The sequence below is a fragment of the Linepithema humile genome, chromosome 4 (assembly GCF_040581485.1).
Source record: "Linepithema humile isolate Giens D197 chromosome 4, Lhum_UNIL_v1.0, whole genome shotgun sequence".
Lineage (NCBI taxonomy): Eukaryota > Metazoa > Arthropoda > Insecta > Hymenoptera > Formicidae > Linepithema > Linepithema humile.
In genome coordinates, this window is record NC_090131.1 from 11650631 (window position 1) to 11668099 (window position 17469).

General features: G+C 37.3%; 1 protein-coding gene across 1 annotated transcript; it reads left to right on the forward strand.

The window, feature by feature from the left end:
* Positions 1–9878: 9878 nt before the first annotated feature.
* Positions 9879–13002, forward strand: LOC136999805 (uncharacterized). Its single transcript, XM_067354621.1, has 3 exons — positions 9879–12445; positions 12517–12666; positions 12733–13002. The coding sequence occupies exons 1-3, from the start codon at positions 12259–12261 to the stop codon at positions 12963–12965; spliced, it is 570 nt and encodes a 189-aa protein (XP_067210722.1). The 5' UTR covers positions 9879–12258; the 3' UTR covers positions 12966–13002.
* Positions 13003–17469: the final 4467 nt, after the last annotated feature.

The following is a 17469-nucleotide window of genomic DNA, read 5'->3' on the forward strand; positions in this document are numbered from 1 at the left end:
TAGCATCACGTTGATAACTGTTGAGAGTTCAAATCGAGTCAGAATCAGGTCAGAGTATCATTCTATCTTTGTTGTTCACTAAAAATGAAAAAAAGATAGAACGATACTCTAACTCAACTCTGATTTAATTCGAACTCTTGGTGAAAACATAATTGGTGTCACCGAATGGCATAGTATGGATAGTATAGACATCAAAATGTTACTATTCTTACAATTGTTTAGCAGTACTATTTTTTTACAATTTTAAAATATCATTGTGTGGTTCGTGAAAAAATTGTAACTATTTTTATAGAAATATATGTTTACATTTATATAAAAGATACCCTTTATTTTTATCATAACAGTCTTTTCTTTTCAGCAATCACATGTTATATATTATATTGCATATGTAAATATATATTATATATGTATAAATATATATCATTTATATTTTTCATTGCACATATTATATGGACTGAGTTATGCTTAAACGGACCATGTGTCAGTTTTCAATGCCAATTTTTAAAATAGCTTATAAAAAAAAATAACAAATGGACAATTGATCTGTTAATGCATAACGCATTCCATATATATTAAAAAAGTAGACTTTTTGATTATTCTAAATATTGCGGTGCGAAGGATCCAATAAGTGTTGTTAATTCATCCATCTTGTCAAACAACGATAAAAACAACTTATAATGTTTTTCATAAATTTCTTTTTTAAATTGAAACTCTTCTTTCATTACAGTCAATTTTTCTTCTTTTAACTGCAACGTTCGCTCTTGATAATTACAGTAGTCCGAGGTGTGCTGTTCCAGTAAATTTTTTGCGTTTTGCTTTTTTTTCTTGTTATCTGAAGAAACTAGTTTAAAAAAAAATATTATAATTAATATTAATTTCCTTCAGTAATAAAATGTCGATGTCAAAAGACTGAATAAAATAAAATTAAATAAGATAGAGTTGTCATCAGTCGTTTTTAATAATTAGTTACCTGTGTTATCAAAAGATCTTTTTTTATGCGAGATTGGTTTTGTTGATGCTGAAGTTGATTGGAGTTGACTAGAGTTGACGCAATATACCTCTTTTGGAGTCTGTATATTTTCTATAGATGTAAGTACATTGGAGGATATCTAAAATAAAATTTTTATATATACAGGAATGTCTTTTATATACTTGTATACTTATATTTTATATACTTATATACACAGGATAGGACTGAATGAAAGCCAGAAGCATTTGGATCCATCCTGTATATAATATTCCTGTATATATACTTATACAATATATATATACTTATATATACAGGAATATTATATACAGGATGGATCCAAATGCTTCTGGCTTTCATTCAGTCCTATCCTGTGTATTCTACACATTTGCAGGAAATAATACATATTGGAATAAATAAATATATTATGTAAAAAAAAAACATTATTACTCACATTTATTGGAAAATCCTCTGTATCAAAGTTTACATCGCTGTTAAAGTTTTGTGGATAATCCTAAAATTTATAAAAAATTTATATTTAAAGTGACAAAATTAATGTTATAATTTTTAAACTCTGTAGTAAAACAATATTTATTACTTCATTAACATCACTCTGCAAAGATGAGGAAGTTGCATCCTCCAATCTCTCGGTACACAGAGTTTTTTTAACGGTCAAGTGCGATTGAGAAGCAAAATTTGGTAACTTTAGAGAAGAGTTTTCTTTCAAAGAATTCTGTACAGATGTTTCGCAAATAGTTCCTCCTTCAGAAATGTTAGATATTCCACTGGCTTCAGATGTTAAAAACAAATCATCTTTGGATGGGTTTGTACTCAATATTGTTGACCTTTCTTCAATATTAGCTGCAAAATTTTTAGATGTTTCTACTCTTTTTGCAAAATTGGACTTCCAATCATACCATGTCTGTGTAAGAAAGTAAAAAATAATTATTAATGCCATATTGTTGTAAAAATAAAATAAGAATTATAATTATTATATATATAATACTACATTAAAAAATTAAAAATTTGGATGCAAACCCCAGATAGCACTACTGTTCAAAAATAATTCAAAAAAAATTTATAATAGAATTCATTTGTATGTAATCAATTTTAAGTTATTTTTTAAATACATATGAAATTTATTTTATAAAATAAATTCCATAGATATTTAAAGAATACTCAGAATTGATGATATACAAATAAATCCTTTTTCTGTACAGTTGTACTGTCTGGGCCTTCCTTCCTTTAAAATAATTTACTAAAAAGTTATAATTTTCAAACTTTAATAAAACAATATTAATTACCTTATTAACATTATTCTGCAATGATGAAGAAGTTATTTCCTGCAGTCTCTGGGTACACAAAGCTTTTTTAGCAGTCAAGTGCGATTGAGAAGTAAAATTTGGCAACCTTAAAGAAGAATTTTTTTCTAAAGAATTCTGTAAAGATGTTTTACAAAGAGCTCCTCCTTCAGGGATGTCAGACATTCCACTGCCTTCAGGTGTCAAAAATTCTAATAAATCATCTTCGGATGGGCTTGTATCCAAGGCTTTTGGTGGTCTTCCCCCAGTACCAGCTGAATAATTTTTATATGTTGCCACTCTTTTCAGAAGATTAGACTTCCAATCACGCCATGTCTGTAATAAAAAAAATTATTAATATGTAATTATGTAAAACATATTATTATGTAAAATAAGATCTATAGTATTATGAATAATACTAAATCACACAAAATTAAAAACCTTGAATTAAACTCTTCCCTCCCTCTCTTCTAAAAACAATGTATTAGTATTTTTGATATCTCATTAACATAATATTTGAAACCAGCGGATTGTCTCATATCTCCAAAGGATGAACTATTTATTAAAATTATATCTTGTATATATTTACCTTTGCTTATTCTTTGGGTAACTTTTGAGGACCGACTCCAGCAGAATTCAAAGCTGTTGTAACCTCTTCCCAAAATGCATCCTGTAAAAAAGTATATATATTATATTAGTTCGTAAATTTTATTTACAATTTATTATTTTTATTATTTAATATTTGTAAAAAATAGAAATTTTATTTAGTAACGCAATATAACCTATAAAATTACTTACTATTTTTTTTTTATTTTCGCGATTATATCGCAATCTGCCTCTCCCAAAGTCAGGATGAGATCTCATAAAGTTAATCAGTATCTGTTTTTGCTTTTCTGTTACATTCATTTTAATAAAAAAATCACAAAAAATATCCACAAAATCAGTTTACACATATAGGAAAAAAGATTTTTCCTTACACTCCACAGTGGGCCAAAAGACCAGAAAAAAGTCAAAAGTCTGGCCAAAAGTCCGTCTAAAGTTAATTTTGTTTAAAATTGTGAAATTATATACCAATATAAGGTTTTTGGGGTCGCTGATTTCGAATTTAATATTACCATTTTGAAATTCAAAATGGCGAATCCAAAATGGCGAACATAATATGCAAAAACAAGTCAATTTGTACTGAAAATCTTTTTTTAACGGTTTTTGGGGTAACTGTTTACGAATTTGATATTATTATTTTGAAATTCAAAATAACAAATCCAAAAATCTTAATTTTTTATGTTTATTATAAATTATATGTTAAATTATATTTAAAAAGAATTTTCTTTTTTAGTGCTTTGAACTCTTACACCTATCGCTATCTAATGACGGAGAGTAGTGACCAGATATTATATTATTTTTGTCACTCACTATTTGGGGTGTTTTTTAGGAGTGAAATTTTACAGATCACATGTAATTTATAAATAATAATTTATGTATAGTATAATTTATCTATAAACTAACCATTATATTTTTAAAAAATATTTTTTATATTAATTCTCCGAAATTAATGTTCTTTATCTGATAATTCTACTTCGTCCAAGCAAACATCAATTTCGGAAAGTACGTTATCGTCGAAGTTGCAGTCGTTTGCTTCTGTTTCTTGTGACGTGCTTTCATGCTCTCGGAATTTGTAATAACTTTCTGGCCTCTTCTGGGAGTATAAAATGTTTTTTATGTTTTAATCGTGATTGTAGACTCAAACTCGATACAATCGGATCTGAAGAATCCATTATTCGATTAAAAATATCTTCGAGATTTGCTTTTCGACTGTGTTTTCGACTATGACGGGATCTAAAGTTCTTATAATCTTTATTTCGTGCCTCAGAGGCCTCCTCTCCGAGCATACCTACGGGAAGTACGCTAGTTTTAATTATTTGTCCACCATGTATTAGAATTTTATGTGTGGTTGATGTCATTGGATACCATGGATAAAGGGAGACATAAAGTTTGGCGGTTGAAATGCAAAATTCTTCGAACAGAATTGGATTAATCGGCAGATGAGAAGATAAAGTAATTAATATAATTTTGAATTTATATAACAGTTGTCGTTCGATTCCGAGACACTCCGCTAAGCAATCGATGTTTTCAAATGCTCTACGAGCAGTATTTCCGTCATTGCTTGTTCCACTACCACCACTTTTTGGTTTATCAACTGACAGCCCAAGTTTCTGAAAAAGCATCGATTGAACTTTTTGCTTTTGTTGATTAAATTTTATTTTTAATTCATCGCCTCTGACTTGCCAAGTTTGAATGGTTAATCTGTAGGAGATGTGCAAAGAACACTCGAATAATCTTATCCACGCATGAAGTGGACTAATTCCATACTGCAATGAGTTTGCTTCCGGTGAAAATTTAGGAGAATTTATATTTGAAAGATCATTAAATTGTTTGGGAGTTGCATGGCAAATAGGGCAAGTTTGCATAGATTTTGTATTAGTAATAATATTTAAAACCTTGCCATCTATTAATGTCATATGTAATGAAAAATTTATACGAATATGGCACTCTTCTAAACTAAGTTCAAAGGTTTGCAATCGATTAATTTGGTCATCAATATTTTGCTTTTGTTTTAAAATAATGTCTCGTGACTCCTTGACGTACTCAAGATGAATCGGTCGACAAAATCTTGAAGACTGAGAAGTTTGGTTAAACCATAAAATGACGTTTTTATCTATTGATAACTGCAATGGAATTAGTGTCGTTGCAAATAAACTTTCATCGCTTACATTTTCTTGCGATTTATCTGCATAAGATTGTTTATATTCCGAATGTCCACTACTGCCATCGAACCCCCAAGAACACATAAGGACTACGTCTATGTTTGTTAACTTATTTTTTTAACATGTTGAAGAATTACTGGAGCTTGTAGATCAATAAGTCTCTTCGCAGTATGGTTAATAAGTGGTTGGAGTGGAACTGAAGCAGACGTTTCGGAAATTGTCATCAATTCTTGTGATGGCCTTAATTTTGATTTTGCCATTCTGACTTCGTTATAAGACGGCCATATGTCTGCTCCAGATGCAAGTGTCTCTAAGCGCATGTTTATATACAGTTTTTTAGACACATTGTTGTCTAAAATAAAATTTAATGCTTCTTCGGGGGTTTTTTTCTGATTTGATTTGTTTTAGTAGTTATTAACTTTCGCATTTTTTCTGACTGTTCTGTACTCGATAAATTGGTTAGAACATAATGCAAATCATTATCGCCCGAATGTCTTGCAGCATGACGACCCGCCATTATAAGTTTTTCAACATTATGATCATGTTGGACACTGATCTCTGCCGCTTCGCGTCTTTTGGATCTATTTGATTTTTTATCGAAAGCGAGAGTTGGGCGACCCATATTAGTAGTCTTATTTTTAAATCTAAGATCAGTAGTTTGTAAATTGAGAATTTCAAATTTGGAATCCAACCATCCTGAATTGTTTGATTCATATCTATTTCTGATTCTATGAGCAGCATTAAACCGGTGGCGGTAGGGCTGGACTTCCGATGATAGCGACGGCGGCAGTGGTTGTTGTCGTTGTCGGCTGCCTCCTTGTCACCGTTTCTGCCCGGATGGTGGTTTTTGCTGGCGACCTCTTGCTCGTTACTGTTTCTTCCCGGATGGCAGGGCCCTCGGAAGGTTTTGTGCTCATCCTTCTGGTGGCGGCCGTCAAGGCCTTGGGCGATCTGGACACCAGTCTTGGTGACTGTTCCTGCCCGGATGGCAGTGTCCTTGGAAGCTTTCTCGGACGCTTTGCAAGCTTTTCTGGCGGTGGCAGTCAGAGCCTCGGGTGGTCTGGATACCACCGCCTTGGTTTGCATCGCTCGCTGTAGTATTTCTTGGCGTAACGATAGTGTTGTCGCCGGAGTTTTGGCGATGGAGGCCGTTTTCGGTGTTGTTTGCCGTCGCTGAGCGGTCACCGTCGTGCCGCTTCGTCGTCTTGGTTGGATCGGCGGTGGTGTCGCCAACCAAACGGCCTTACGACGATTTTCGGCGTCCGACCGCTGGACTAAGGTTCCAGGCTTTGGAAGCCTCTTCCAGTTTGCGGCCTCGGTTTCCTCTTCCTCGGAACTATCGGAGAAATCTCCGAACAGTTCGGTGACCTTTTCTTTATAATTACTCATTACTGCTCCGAATAATTTGGACACTTTATTTTTATACTCGGTCATTTTTTTGGAGCGTATACTTTTTGCGCGTGAATCTGTGTACTCAGGCTGTAACGCGAAGGTTTGAATTAAAAATTCTGTATGACGTCGCGCTATTTATACTAAAGTTCGCGGGTACCGCGAGGGGGCGCGCTCGGGGGGGTAGTTACCGCGCTGAGTACGCCGCGTAGCAACGGGTTGTTTACAACGGCGTAGCATCTCGGGGATCTGAAAATCCATGGGTGTTGCCTCAGGGGGGCCCTTTCTTATCAGGTAAAAAATTTTATTTCTAATATATATATATATATATTTTTTTTCAAATACAACGGTGTAGGCTCTGGGGGGCCGCGGTACAGTGGCATCGGCTCTTAAATTTTATTCGGTTATTTCCTTGCCTGTTTCTATTTCTCTCGGTGCTCGTTTTAGGTCCTGGACGTGTATTTGTCGGTACCATCTGCCTTCAGAGTCTCGCAGGTCGACAATTACCGGTGAAATAATTTTTCGGATTTCGAGCGGCCCAATGTATTTAGGGGCTAATTTAGCATTGAATGCTTCGGCTTTGTCGGATAGTGGTCGTTCACGTTTCCATACGTGTTCTCCTATTTTCGGCCGCCAATTTCGTCGTCTCAAATTATAATGACGTTCTTGTCTTTAAAAGGAGCGTGCTAGTTGTATCTTAACTAGTTCGAAAGCGTCTTCTAGTTGACGGCGACTATTTTCAGGATCTCTTATTTCGCATCTATTACTCCGGTCTTCTGGATGAGGTCGAGATAATTCTCGGCCGTGATTGAGATAAGCCGGTGTGAAGCCTGTGGCTTCGTGTTTCGCGGTATTCATTGCAAATTGCAATGCTGGTATTCGCTCATCCCAATTTCGGTGATCCCGTCCAACGTATTGAGCAATCATTGTCTTAGCGGTTCGGTTTGCTCGTTCGACGGGGTTACAATGCGGTGCGTAGACTGGAGTCGTTCGATGCCGAAATCTTTTAAAAGATCCTGAAATTGACGGGACGCAAATTGAGTCCCATTATCGGATATAATTTGCTCAGGACAGCCATGTCGGTATATTAAACGGTTTGTGACCTCACGGGCAAGATTTGTTGTGGTAGCTCGGCGTAATGGAACCATTTCAATCCATTAACTGAATCTATCTAATATGGTTAAAAGCCATGTGTGACCTTGCTTGGAACGCGGTAAAGGGCCTATCAAATCGACAGAAGCTTGTTGCCAGGGTGCGATTACTGGAGCGGTGTGTAAATTTCCGGCTGGTTTTTCCTGTGGTGTTTTAAATGCCAAACAATTTTCGCAGCAGCGTACATATTTCGCGATCTCCCGGAACATACCCGGCCAGTAGTAAATTTGCGCAATTCGGGTTATAGTCTTGGCGATGCCAAGGTGTCCTGCCGTAGGATCGTCATGAAGACGTTTTAGAACGGACAGGCGCCGATTCTTCGGTACACACTGCTTCCATTGCTCGGTACTTGATGTTTCATGGAAGTTTAGATCATGAATTATGTGCCGAAATAATTGCCCGTTAATTATTTTGTAGTCGGGTAGTTCTTCAGGTTTATTCTTTACCGCTGCCTTAATTCTATTGTACCATCGGCAAGCGGTGGTTCGACTGACAGCATTTATTACTGGTTCTTTGGAAAGAGCATCGGCAACGCGATTTAGTGCGCCTTTACGATATTGAATATCGTAATCGTACTGCTGTAATTCAAAAGTCCATCTGCCGAGTCGTCCGGTAGGAGATTCGTTGTAACCATCGTAATGATTGATGGTCAGTCAATACGGTAAAGTAATACCCTTCGAGGTAATCATGCATTTTACGAATTCCCCATACAACAGCAAGGCATTCCAGCTCGGTAGCGCTGTAATTCTTTTCAGCCGGATTAAGTGTTCGGCTTGCATACGCTATAACTCGCTCGCCTTTCTCATGGTTTTGCGTGAGTACTGCCCCTAAGCCTTGAGTGCTGGCATCGGTTTGCAGCACGAAAGGTTTTGCGAAGTCTGGACAGGCAAGCACCGGTGCTGTCGTCAAAGCCTTTTTAAGATGTTGAAAAGCGGCTTCTTCTTTCTCTGTCCATTTCCATCGTGCATTTTTGCGTGTTAATTGCGTAAGAGGCGCAGCGACAGTCGAAAAGTCTGCGATAAAGCGTCGGTACCAGGAGGCCATTCCGATGAATTGCCGTATCTTTCTTACGGTTGTTGGAGCTGGCCAATTCGTAATTGCGCTCACTTTTTCTGGATCGGTGCGGATGCCTTCCTTGTCAACTATATGTCCAAGGTATCTTAGGCTTTCACGGCAGAACTGGCATTTCTCTGGATTGAGCCGTAATTTAGCCTTTCGTAATCGGCGGAATACTTCGGCTAAGTGACCTAGATGCTCTTCGAAAGTTCGGCTAGCGACGACAATGTCGTTCAGGTAGACTAGCACGTGCAGTTCGAGCTCTGGTCCTATAACGGTATCGAGTAGCCTCTGGAAAGTTGCGAGTGCCGAGTGTAACCCAAAAGGCATTACCCGAAATTGCTTGAGTCCTCGGCCAGGTATGGTAAATGCGGTAACTGGTCGGCTTTCTTTAGATAAGGGTACCTGCCAATACCCATTTTTCAAATCCAAAGTTGAAAGATAGCGGGCTCCTCTTAATTTCTCGAGGGTAGCAGTTATATGCGGCAATGGATAGGCGTCTTTCTCTGAAGCATTATTTAATTTTCTGTAATCTATACAGAATCGGTGAGTTCCGTCTTTTTTTCTGATTATTACAACCGGAAAACTCCAGGCACTGGTTGATGCTTCAATAACGCCTTCGTTTTCCATTTTCTGGACTTCGTCGTCAATAATTTTTTGCATGGCCGGATTTCGTGGCCGATATCGCTGCTTTATTGGAGGCCCTGGCTTTAGTCGAATTATATGTTCGATTAGATCTGTGGGGCCTTCAATCCTTTCGAATTTCGGTAATTCTTTACTCAGAAATTCTTTTAGCCTGTATGGTTCTTTTGCTGTGTCAAGAACCGGAGCGGCAGTAACGAAGCCAATAGTTAAATGTTTATCTTGCGGTTGAGCCGGAGGGGGCGGTAAATTAATCTGTAATTTAGCCCAAAGATCTGTCCCAATAAGAATAGGCGTACTTAGCAACGGTAATACCGCAAATTCATGACGAACTGTCTTTCCTGGTATTGTCAGTGACAGATGGATAGTCTGATTAATGGTTACTTCTGAACCATCCGCTAAGTGTATTATTTCGCTCGTCGTAGTCGGTTTTCTTTTTATTAGTTGAGCGGTCTCGCTATTGAGCAGTGAGGCTTCAGATCCGGAGTCAAGCAGAGCCCAAACGGATTTTCCTTCGATCTTCAGAAGGACGTGCGGCCTCGGAGTGTACTTTATTTTGATTCGGACCGGGCGTACGCCGCTTTTCCCCCAACCCGCGTTTTGTTTCCCTTTGGAGGGTGACAATCTTTAGTCAGTACTCCATCTTTCCCGCATTGGGAGCACAATTTCTTAGGCTGTGTTTGCAGTTCCAGCGGGTGTGTCCTCGCTGCTTACACCGCCAACAGCATTCATCTTTATTATACGTAGCTGTGGCGACTGGGTTTCGGTTGTTCCTCTCGGGGAACCTTGGTCGTCACTCTTTTTGGCGTTGTTGAATCTTTTTCAGATTCGCGACCTTTGCGTGTAATTCGCTCAGTGTATGTATATTCTCTAGTGGAATATATAGTTGAAGATCTGAATTCATATTCTCATAGATTTGTTCTAGTTTTTCTTGCTCCAAGTACCCTCCGGCTCTTCGCATTAGCGTTTGTAATGCTATGGCAAAAGCGTCAAATGGCTCGCTTGGTTGCTGCTGCCTGCCTTGAATTTCTCGTCTGAGCTGTCGCGGGTATCCTGGTGGCAGGTAGAACGCTTTAAAGTCCTGGCGAAAGTCGTTCCATGAATTCCACGAGGCCCTATGGTTTCTAAACCATAATAAGACATTGCCTTTTAATGCTTCCGGTAGGCCGAGGAGTAGCTGTTCGTTTGTGAAGCCATATTCCTGGCCGAGCTTTTTTACCCGTTCCAAGAAGGAAAATGGATCCTTGCCATCAAAATGGAGGCCCCATTTCCTCATTTGGTTTAGGAGCTTTGCCCGCTCCATTATGCTTAGTGCCGGTGGGACAACCAGTTCCTCCACTGGTTCGTCGTCGGTTTTGGCCGAATAATTGCTCTTTGGCATATTGTTCAGGTTACCCGCGGTGGTTTGAAATAGATCAGGCCTTCGCGAAATAAATAACCGAAGCCGTTTTCTTAAATTATCTAATGTCCCGGTACTATCAATGTTATGGGTTTCTAATATCTCGATAACTTGATCTTTAAGTAAATAATTAACCCATGTACTCATTTGTTTTTAAATCTAGAGTCTCGTCTTAACTTTAAACCGGTCCCTGTTCGGGCGCCATGTAACGGTGCGTATTTTCACGCCTCACGGGCGGTGCATAACGATGCGGAATTTCAACGGTATGCGGATTTTCGATGCGGAATTACGATGGTGCGTAGTTAGCGAAGCGGATTCTTACGACGCGGAATAACTCGTCGGTTTGCCAGAATTTGTTCGTGTGGTTTTTCGGGAGACTCCAAATTAACAAAAATAATTTAAAGAAAAATAAATATTTATTCAATAGAGCATTTGGATTAATAATATAATTATAAAAGAAAATAGTAACAACGAGTACATAAGCATTTCTGTAACGGTCTAATATCTTAGCGGTATAATCGGATACAACTATCGGAAATAAATATTTTAATACTGAGTAGACTGCGTAGTTTATTTAACGTGTCGCGCGTTTGGCCGCAATTTAAATAATTATGAACATGATTAATCCTATTTAATTCTAAATCGGTCGGTTCGTACGGTACGGAGCAAAGTAATAAAAAATAAGCGATACCGCGTATATCCAAGCCCTGCTGAGTCGTCGACGGTTGCCGGTGCGCTGTGTCCGAAAACAGTGAGAGACTTCTCTCGTGCAAGGGATATCGGAAGTCGAACGCCGGGAGCACCCGACCGAGGCAGAGAACGCCCTGCCCCTAGAACGACGGGAAGTCGGAAGTCGAACGCCGGGAACACCCGACCGAGGCAGAGAACGCCCTGCCCCTAGAACGACGGGAAGTCGGAAGTCGAACGCCGAGAACACTTAACCGAGGCAGAGAACGCCCTGCCCCTAGAACGACGGAGAGTCGGAAGTCGAACGCCGGGAACACCCGACCAAGGCAGAGAACGCCCTGCCCCTAGAACGACGGGATATAGGAAGTCGAACGCCGGGAACACTCGACCGAAGCAAAGAACGCCCTGCTCCTAGAACGACTATCGGGATGGGAGCGAGTACGACCGGAGCTTCAGAGTGCGCCCTGAGGCTTGTCCGAGTCGTACTCGGGGGAATGGTCTCGATCTGTTTCGCGAGCCGGCTTTTATACCGGTCGCGCTACCCCCACTTGGGGTGCTACCCTACCCGGCAGCTACTCCTTCTCGAGCTTTTACTCTCGAGTTGGGGGATCGGAATGCGGCCCTAAAAGGGGGTGCTCACGTGGAGCCCGCGTGACGCTTAGTAACAGCGCGTGCTGTTACAACCTGCTTCAGAATAAATATTATATTATTGTATTATTATTATTTACTGTGATTTGCATTACAACTATTTATCGTTATTACCTTAATATAATTAATGTTGACACGCGCAGTTTTTGTGATCACTGAACTTGAAAAATCACTTCTGACAAAAATGTTTCTTGTACATTATGCAATGTTAAATAAGAGCAACGTACATAGAAATATTCAATTTTTTTCAGAATGACATTTTACGTACTCCTGTATGATATTTACTGTATAACAGTACCATCATCATGGGTAAACTTAAAACGGTATACGGTGCAAATGCCGAAAAACACGAAACAGCTTACCCAAATGTCCATTAAACAATCATCACCAGATAATGATTGGGAGGAACGGGAATTTCGCAAGAACTTCGGGCTTTACAGTTCGTTTCACACATTTATATAATTATTCAAAATATGGCAAAAAATACATATGTATATGACTGTTTTACAGAAACTTACGAAAGTGCACGGTCTGTTGAAAAGGCTGTCGGAGAAATGTCTGTGTCGGACGATAATATTATACTGCCAACAGTCGACAATTCCCAAAAGAAACGGCTGATAAAAAAAAGGAAATTCTATGGCTGTACATCGAATGACGAAGGTATATACATTTGTACACGAAATTATGTATATTAAAATTATTAAATACAAATTTTACAATTTGTAGATGAGCGGATAAGCAATAAGCGTATTACAATGCCCTCCAATTACATTCCACAAATTGAGAGCCAGGTGTCCAACTTAGCGAGTCCCTCTGCAAGCAATTCAATTGTGAACCCAAAGCCAGGTTTGTTATTTATATATGTACAGCATACAACTAATACAAAATTTTTTTACATTATAAACTACTATTTTTATAGTAAGCAGTTCCAGTCAGTCGAACATGCAGATTTCAAATAAATATGATGAAATATCTGATAATGATTTGAAAACATGTCTAAAGGAGACTTCTGATCGCAGCGACCAGGAAGCTTCCGAAAGAGATTCCGAATGTGATAGTACAGGTATTACAGTAATTGTCATTTTTACATTGATTGTAGAAGATAACATAAAAGTTGATATTTTCAATCCTTATAATATAAATAATGTGAGTCTTTAGATACCTTCCCTTTGTCATGTTGCTTTTCAGAAACGCTGGAGACAAGTATAAAGGCCAATGCAAAAAAAACGGAAACACAAAAAGGTATATTTTAAATTATAACAATTTACGTAGTAAAAATATTATGGTGAATGTAAGTATTTATAAATAACAACAGTTTTACTAATTATTTATATCACTTTTCGGAAATGTGGAAAGAAATTATAAAAGTTGGGCACGAAAAACAGTTCACCACTTCAACATTAAAAGGTAGGTTTGAAATCGTTATTTTTTTCAGATTTTGTATTGTTAATAGAACTCATTTATTTGCCAATAACAAATATATTTGGTGCAATTCTACAGGAAGTTCAAAAGCTCGGCCAGTGATTGCATCTCAGGTGATAATGTACAATACGAGTGAATCAAATTTGATACAAAATGCAAATTTCCACAATGATAGCGAAGACAATTTGGAGAACCAACGTCCAGATGACGTACAGCATAAATCTTGTTGTGGTAAATTTTTTATTAACGTGACCAGTACAAGTTATGCACACAAGAGTTATTGCAATTCGAGTGACACCATTATTGTGTCCGTCAATATTCAAGTAATGCCGCCACAAATTGTAAATTTTAGTCTATCATGATAAAAATTAAATACGTCACTAATTAAATTTATGAAATTGGTGGGTGCAGCTAAAATTATATCGTCTACATAACGGTAATAAAAAGGTAGCTTGAAAGGTAACCTATCAATCGCATTAGCTTCCAGATCCTAAAGCACCAGGTCAGCAATCAATGGAGATAAAGGAGAGCCCATGGAAGTGCCAAAAGTTTGTTTGTATATTCTATTATTAAAATTGAAAAATGTAAAACCTAGTATCAAGCGTATCCCCCTTAAAAATTCGTTGAGGGAGATGGAAGTATTGGGTGAAATTAGATCCCATCTTTTAGAAATGCTATCGATAGCTAATTCTATGGGGATATTAGTGAACATGGCTACTACATCTAACGATATTATTTGGAATTCGTCCTTAATTTCTAATCCATTTAATTTATTGACAAAATCAAAACTGTTATCGATGTGACTATGATTATTTGTTTTTGTTTAATGCCTCTTATTCGATCGCCTGAGCGACGGAGCCATTCTTGGATGGCAGCTTCTAGCTCCGCAGATGTCGAAGCTGGTAGCTGTTTCATCACCGAATCTGAAATACATAATTAAAATCGCATTAATAAAAATATTAAATATAATAAATTAACCAATTAAATATAAAGCAATATGTGTTGTAACGGTGCAGTCCGCAAGCTGCATCGTTACGGCTACGAACCGTTCATCGTCTGTAGTCCACCAAGGGCGCATCGAGCGCCGATAAGACTTTGTAATAAACAACGGCGGTCAATCGCCGAACGGACTCCCACATCCGACCGTTCCGAAATTCCGTTAGTGGGGGCCCGCCGCCGAAACCGCCGATGCTTGCCGATCCAAAATCAGTCGGCCGCCAGCCGGCTATAAAAGAGACCCGGCTGTACGTCTATTTCACCAGATCCTGTTCACTGCTAGACAGCGAACATCCCTCTACGAGCGTTCTCGTAGTCTGTCGAGCGTACTCGGCTTCTATGCCTTTTTCCAGACACACGAGCGTTCTTGTGTACCGCCGAGTGTTCTCGGTAATCTTTCCTCTGCGTACGAGCGTTCTCGTACTCCCGCCTAGCGTACTCGACTTCAAGCCTCTGATACGAGCATTCTCGTATACCCGTCGAGCGTACTCGGCTCCTCACCTCTCAGACACGAGCGTTCTCGTGTACCCGCCGAGCGTACTCGGCTTCCAAATCCTAATATCGCGTTTCCGTGCACCGGGATTTCAAGTTAAAATTTATCCGGCAGGCAAAACCGCGGCAACCAATCCGCGCCGCCGAGCGATCCGTATCGATCGGCTATCGAACGAACTCGCGACACGTCTACAAACGCACCCGCCGAAAGGCGCTCCGTCGTGCCAATCGTTACGACTCGATCGTACGCGCTTGCGCTAATCGTTCCGCCGATCGCACCAAGACGCTTCACGTCACACCAGTGATGCGATATTTTCCACAGCGGTCCCGGCTCCGCTGCCTCACACAACCTTACACAAGCGCTACGTCACGTATCTGTGTGAGCTCGGCCGTTCAACCAATGGAAGAGAGCGAACGTCTCCCTTCCACCGAGCCGACACAACAGACGATAAATGCATGCTACTTGCATGTTAAAAGCAAGCGTTTCTGATTCAGAAAAGAAATTCTGAGGCGAGTGGCTGGAATATTAAAGATTACCTGTTCGAGACCTGCTTCGTGCAACTTTTTTTTCTTTTTTCCACATTTGTTTCTAACATAGTAAATTATTAGATAATATTTTTTTGCCCAAAAAAATAATATTTTCTATTTATTATTAATATTCGCATATATTAAACTAACAATTTTAGAAATAATACAGATCTGCTATTGTTAATAGAAAAATAAAGTTATTTTACAATGTTGCAACAAAGTGCTAATTTAACATATGCGAATATTTTTAATAAAGATAAAATAATTTTTTTAGCCAAAAACATTATCTAATAATTTACTTAAAATAAATATCGAAAAAGGAAAAAAAGTTATAAAATCACAGTTTTCAAACACGAGATTTTTAATATTCTTGCCATTCGCCTTACTCGTTTAGCCATGCTTCTTATTTTACATTTATCAACATAAAAGATTACACGCCTGCAAAGCTTTTAATTATTTATTTTAAACTACTGCATATTAGCAAGAGTTACTGCAGTAACTACATATACATGTACTGTGGAGATTAGTGGAGGAACACAGTAGCATATTAAAACTGCAGTCAAATAGATGTAGATTGGTAATTTTATTAGTACTATTAATAAGTAGTGGTCTTCCGCACCACCTTTGAGGTTCCACTTATGGCGCGTTCGATTTTTTTTTAAGTGGATCGTCGCCTGGAGCCCTATTGTACCACTTTTTTTTACACCTGTTATTTACAGGTTAAAATAATTTACAGTAGTTGACACTGTATTTTTGTATCTATATACTTACTGTACTTTGTATACTCACTGTACTTGTACTTTTGCGCGTTGCGCGTATATTGGCAAGTTGGGAAAATTACTTATAATTTATAATTTATACTTTAATATTATTAATACTTATTAATACTTTATAATTTTTTATATTTAAATACAAAATATATTTTGTATTTATTATGCCTGCAATGCTATCAAGAGTAATGAGAAATACAAGGTGTCCCATTTTAAACAATCCACTCAAATATCTCAGAAACACCGAGTTAAATAAAAAAATTTTTTAAATAAAAGTTGTAGGATTTGGAGAGGGAAAAAATATAGGGATATTTGTTTGACCTTGGATAGAAGCGCTTCTAAGATTTGAAGGTCATTTTTATTTTTTTAAATGGAATCACTTTAATTTTTTTATATAAATCGATTTCTCATAATATTTGTCGTAAAAAGTTATAAAACTAGGATGTTGACCAAAAATTGAATGGTTTACAAGATATTTTATACTTTAATTTGACATAATTTTACATAAACTATAAAATATCTCGTTAAATATTCATTTTTCAATTATCTTACTTTAACACTTTTATGCACAAAATAATGAGAGGAATCAATTGGTGTAAAAAAATACATAGTTGACTTTAAGAAAAAAGTATATATATTTAAGAAGAAAGTATATTATATCATATCTGCTAAATATAGCTTAAATATAGCTCTGCTAGATTTTTTCTTAAAGACAACTATGTGTTTTTTTTATACCAATTGATTCCTCTCATTATTTTGTGCATAAAAGTGTTGATGTAAGATAATTGAAAAATGAATATTTAACGAGATATTTTATAGTTTATGTAAAATTATGTCAAATTAAAGTATAAAATATCTTGTAAACCATTCAATTTTTGGCCATCCTAGTCTTATAGCTTTTTACGACAAATATTACGAGAAATCGATTTATATAAAAAAAATTAATGTCCTTCCATTTGAAAAAATAAAGATGACCTTTAAATATTAGAAACGCTTCCATTCAAGATCAAACTAATATCCCTATCTTCTTTCCCCCTCCAAATCCTACAACTTTTATTTAAAAAATTTTTTGTTTTAACGCGGTATTTCAGAGATATTTAAGTGGATTATTTAAAATGGGACACCTTGTATAAAAATAAAAACATAATTTGCAAAAATTATTTTTTATTTTTTAATAAAAAGTACAATTTTTTAAAATATTTTTATAAATAATATTTCCTAGGCCTTCTCGGCCACCTCGGCCCCCTCGGCCTCC

Coding starts and splice junctions, on each gene's coding strand:
- LOC136999805 (XM_067354621.1), top strand. CDS start 12,259: ATGACATTTTACGTACTCCTGTATGATATTTACTGTATAACAGTACCA. Junction 12,446..12,516: donor CAAGAACTTCGGGCTTTACA/GTTCGTTTCACA, acceptor ACTGTTTTACAG/AAACTTACGAAAGTGCACGG. Junction 12,667..12,732: donor CTGTACATCGAATGACGAAG/GTATATACATTT, acceptor TACAATTTGTAG/ATGAGCGGATAAGCAATAAG.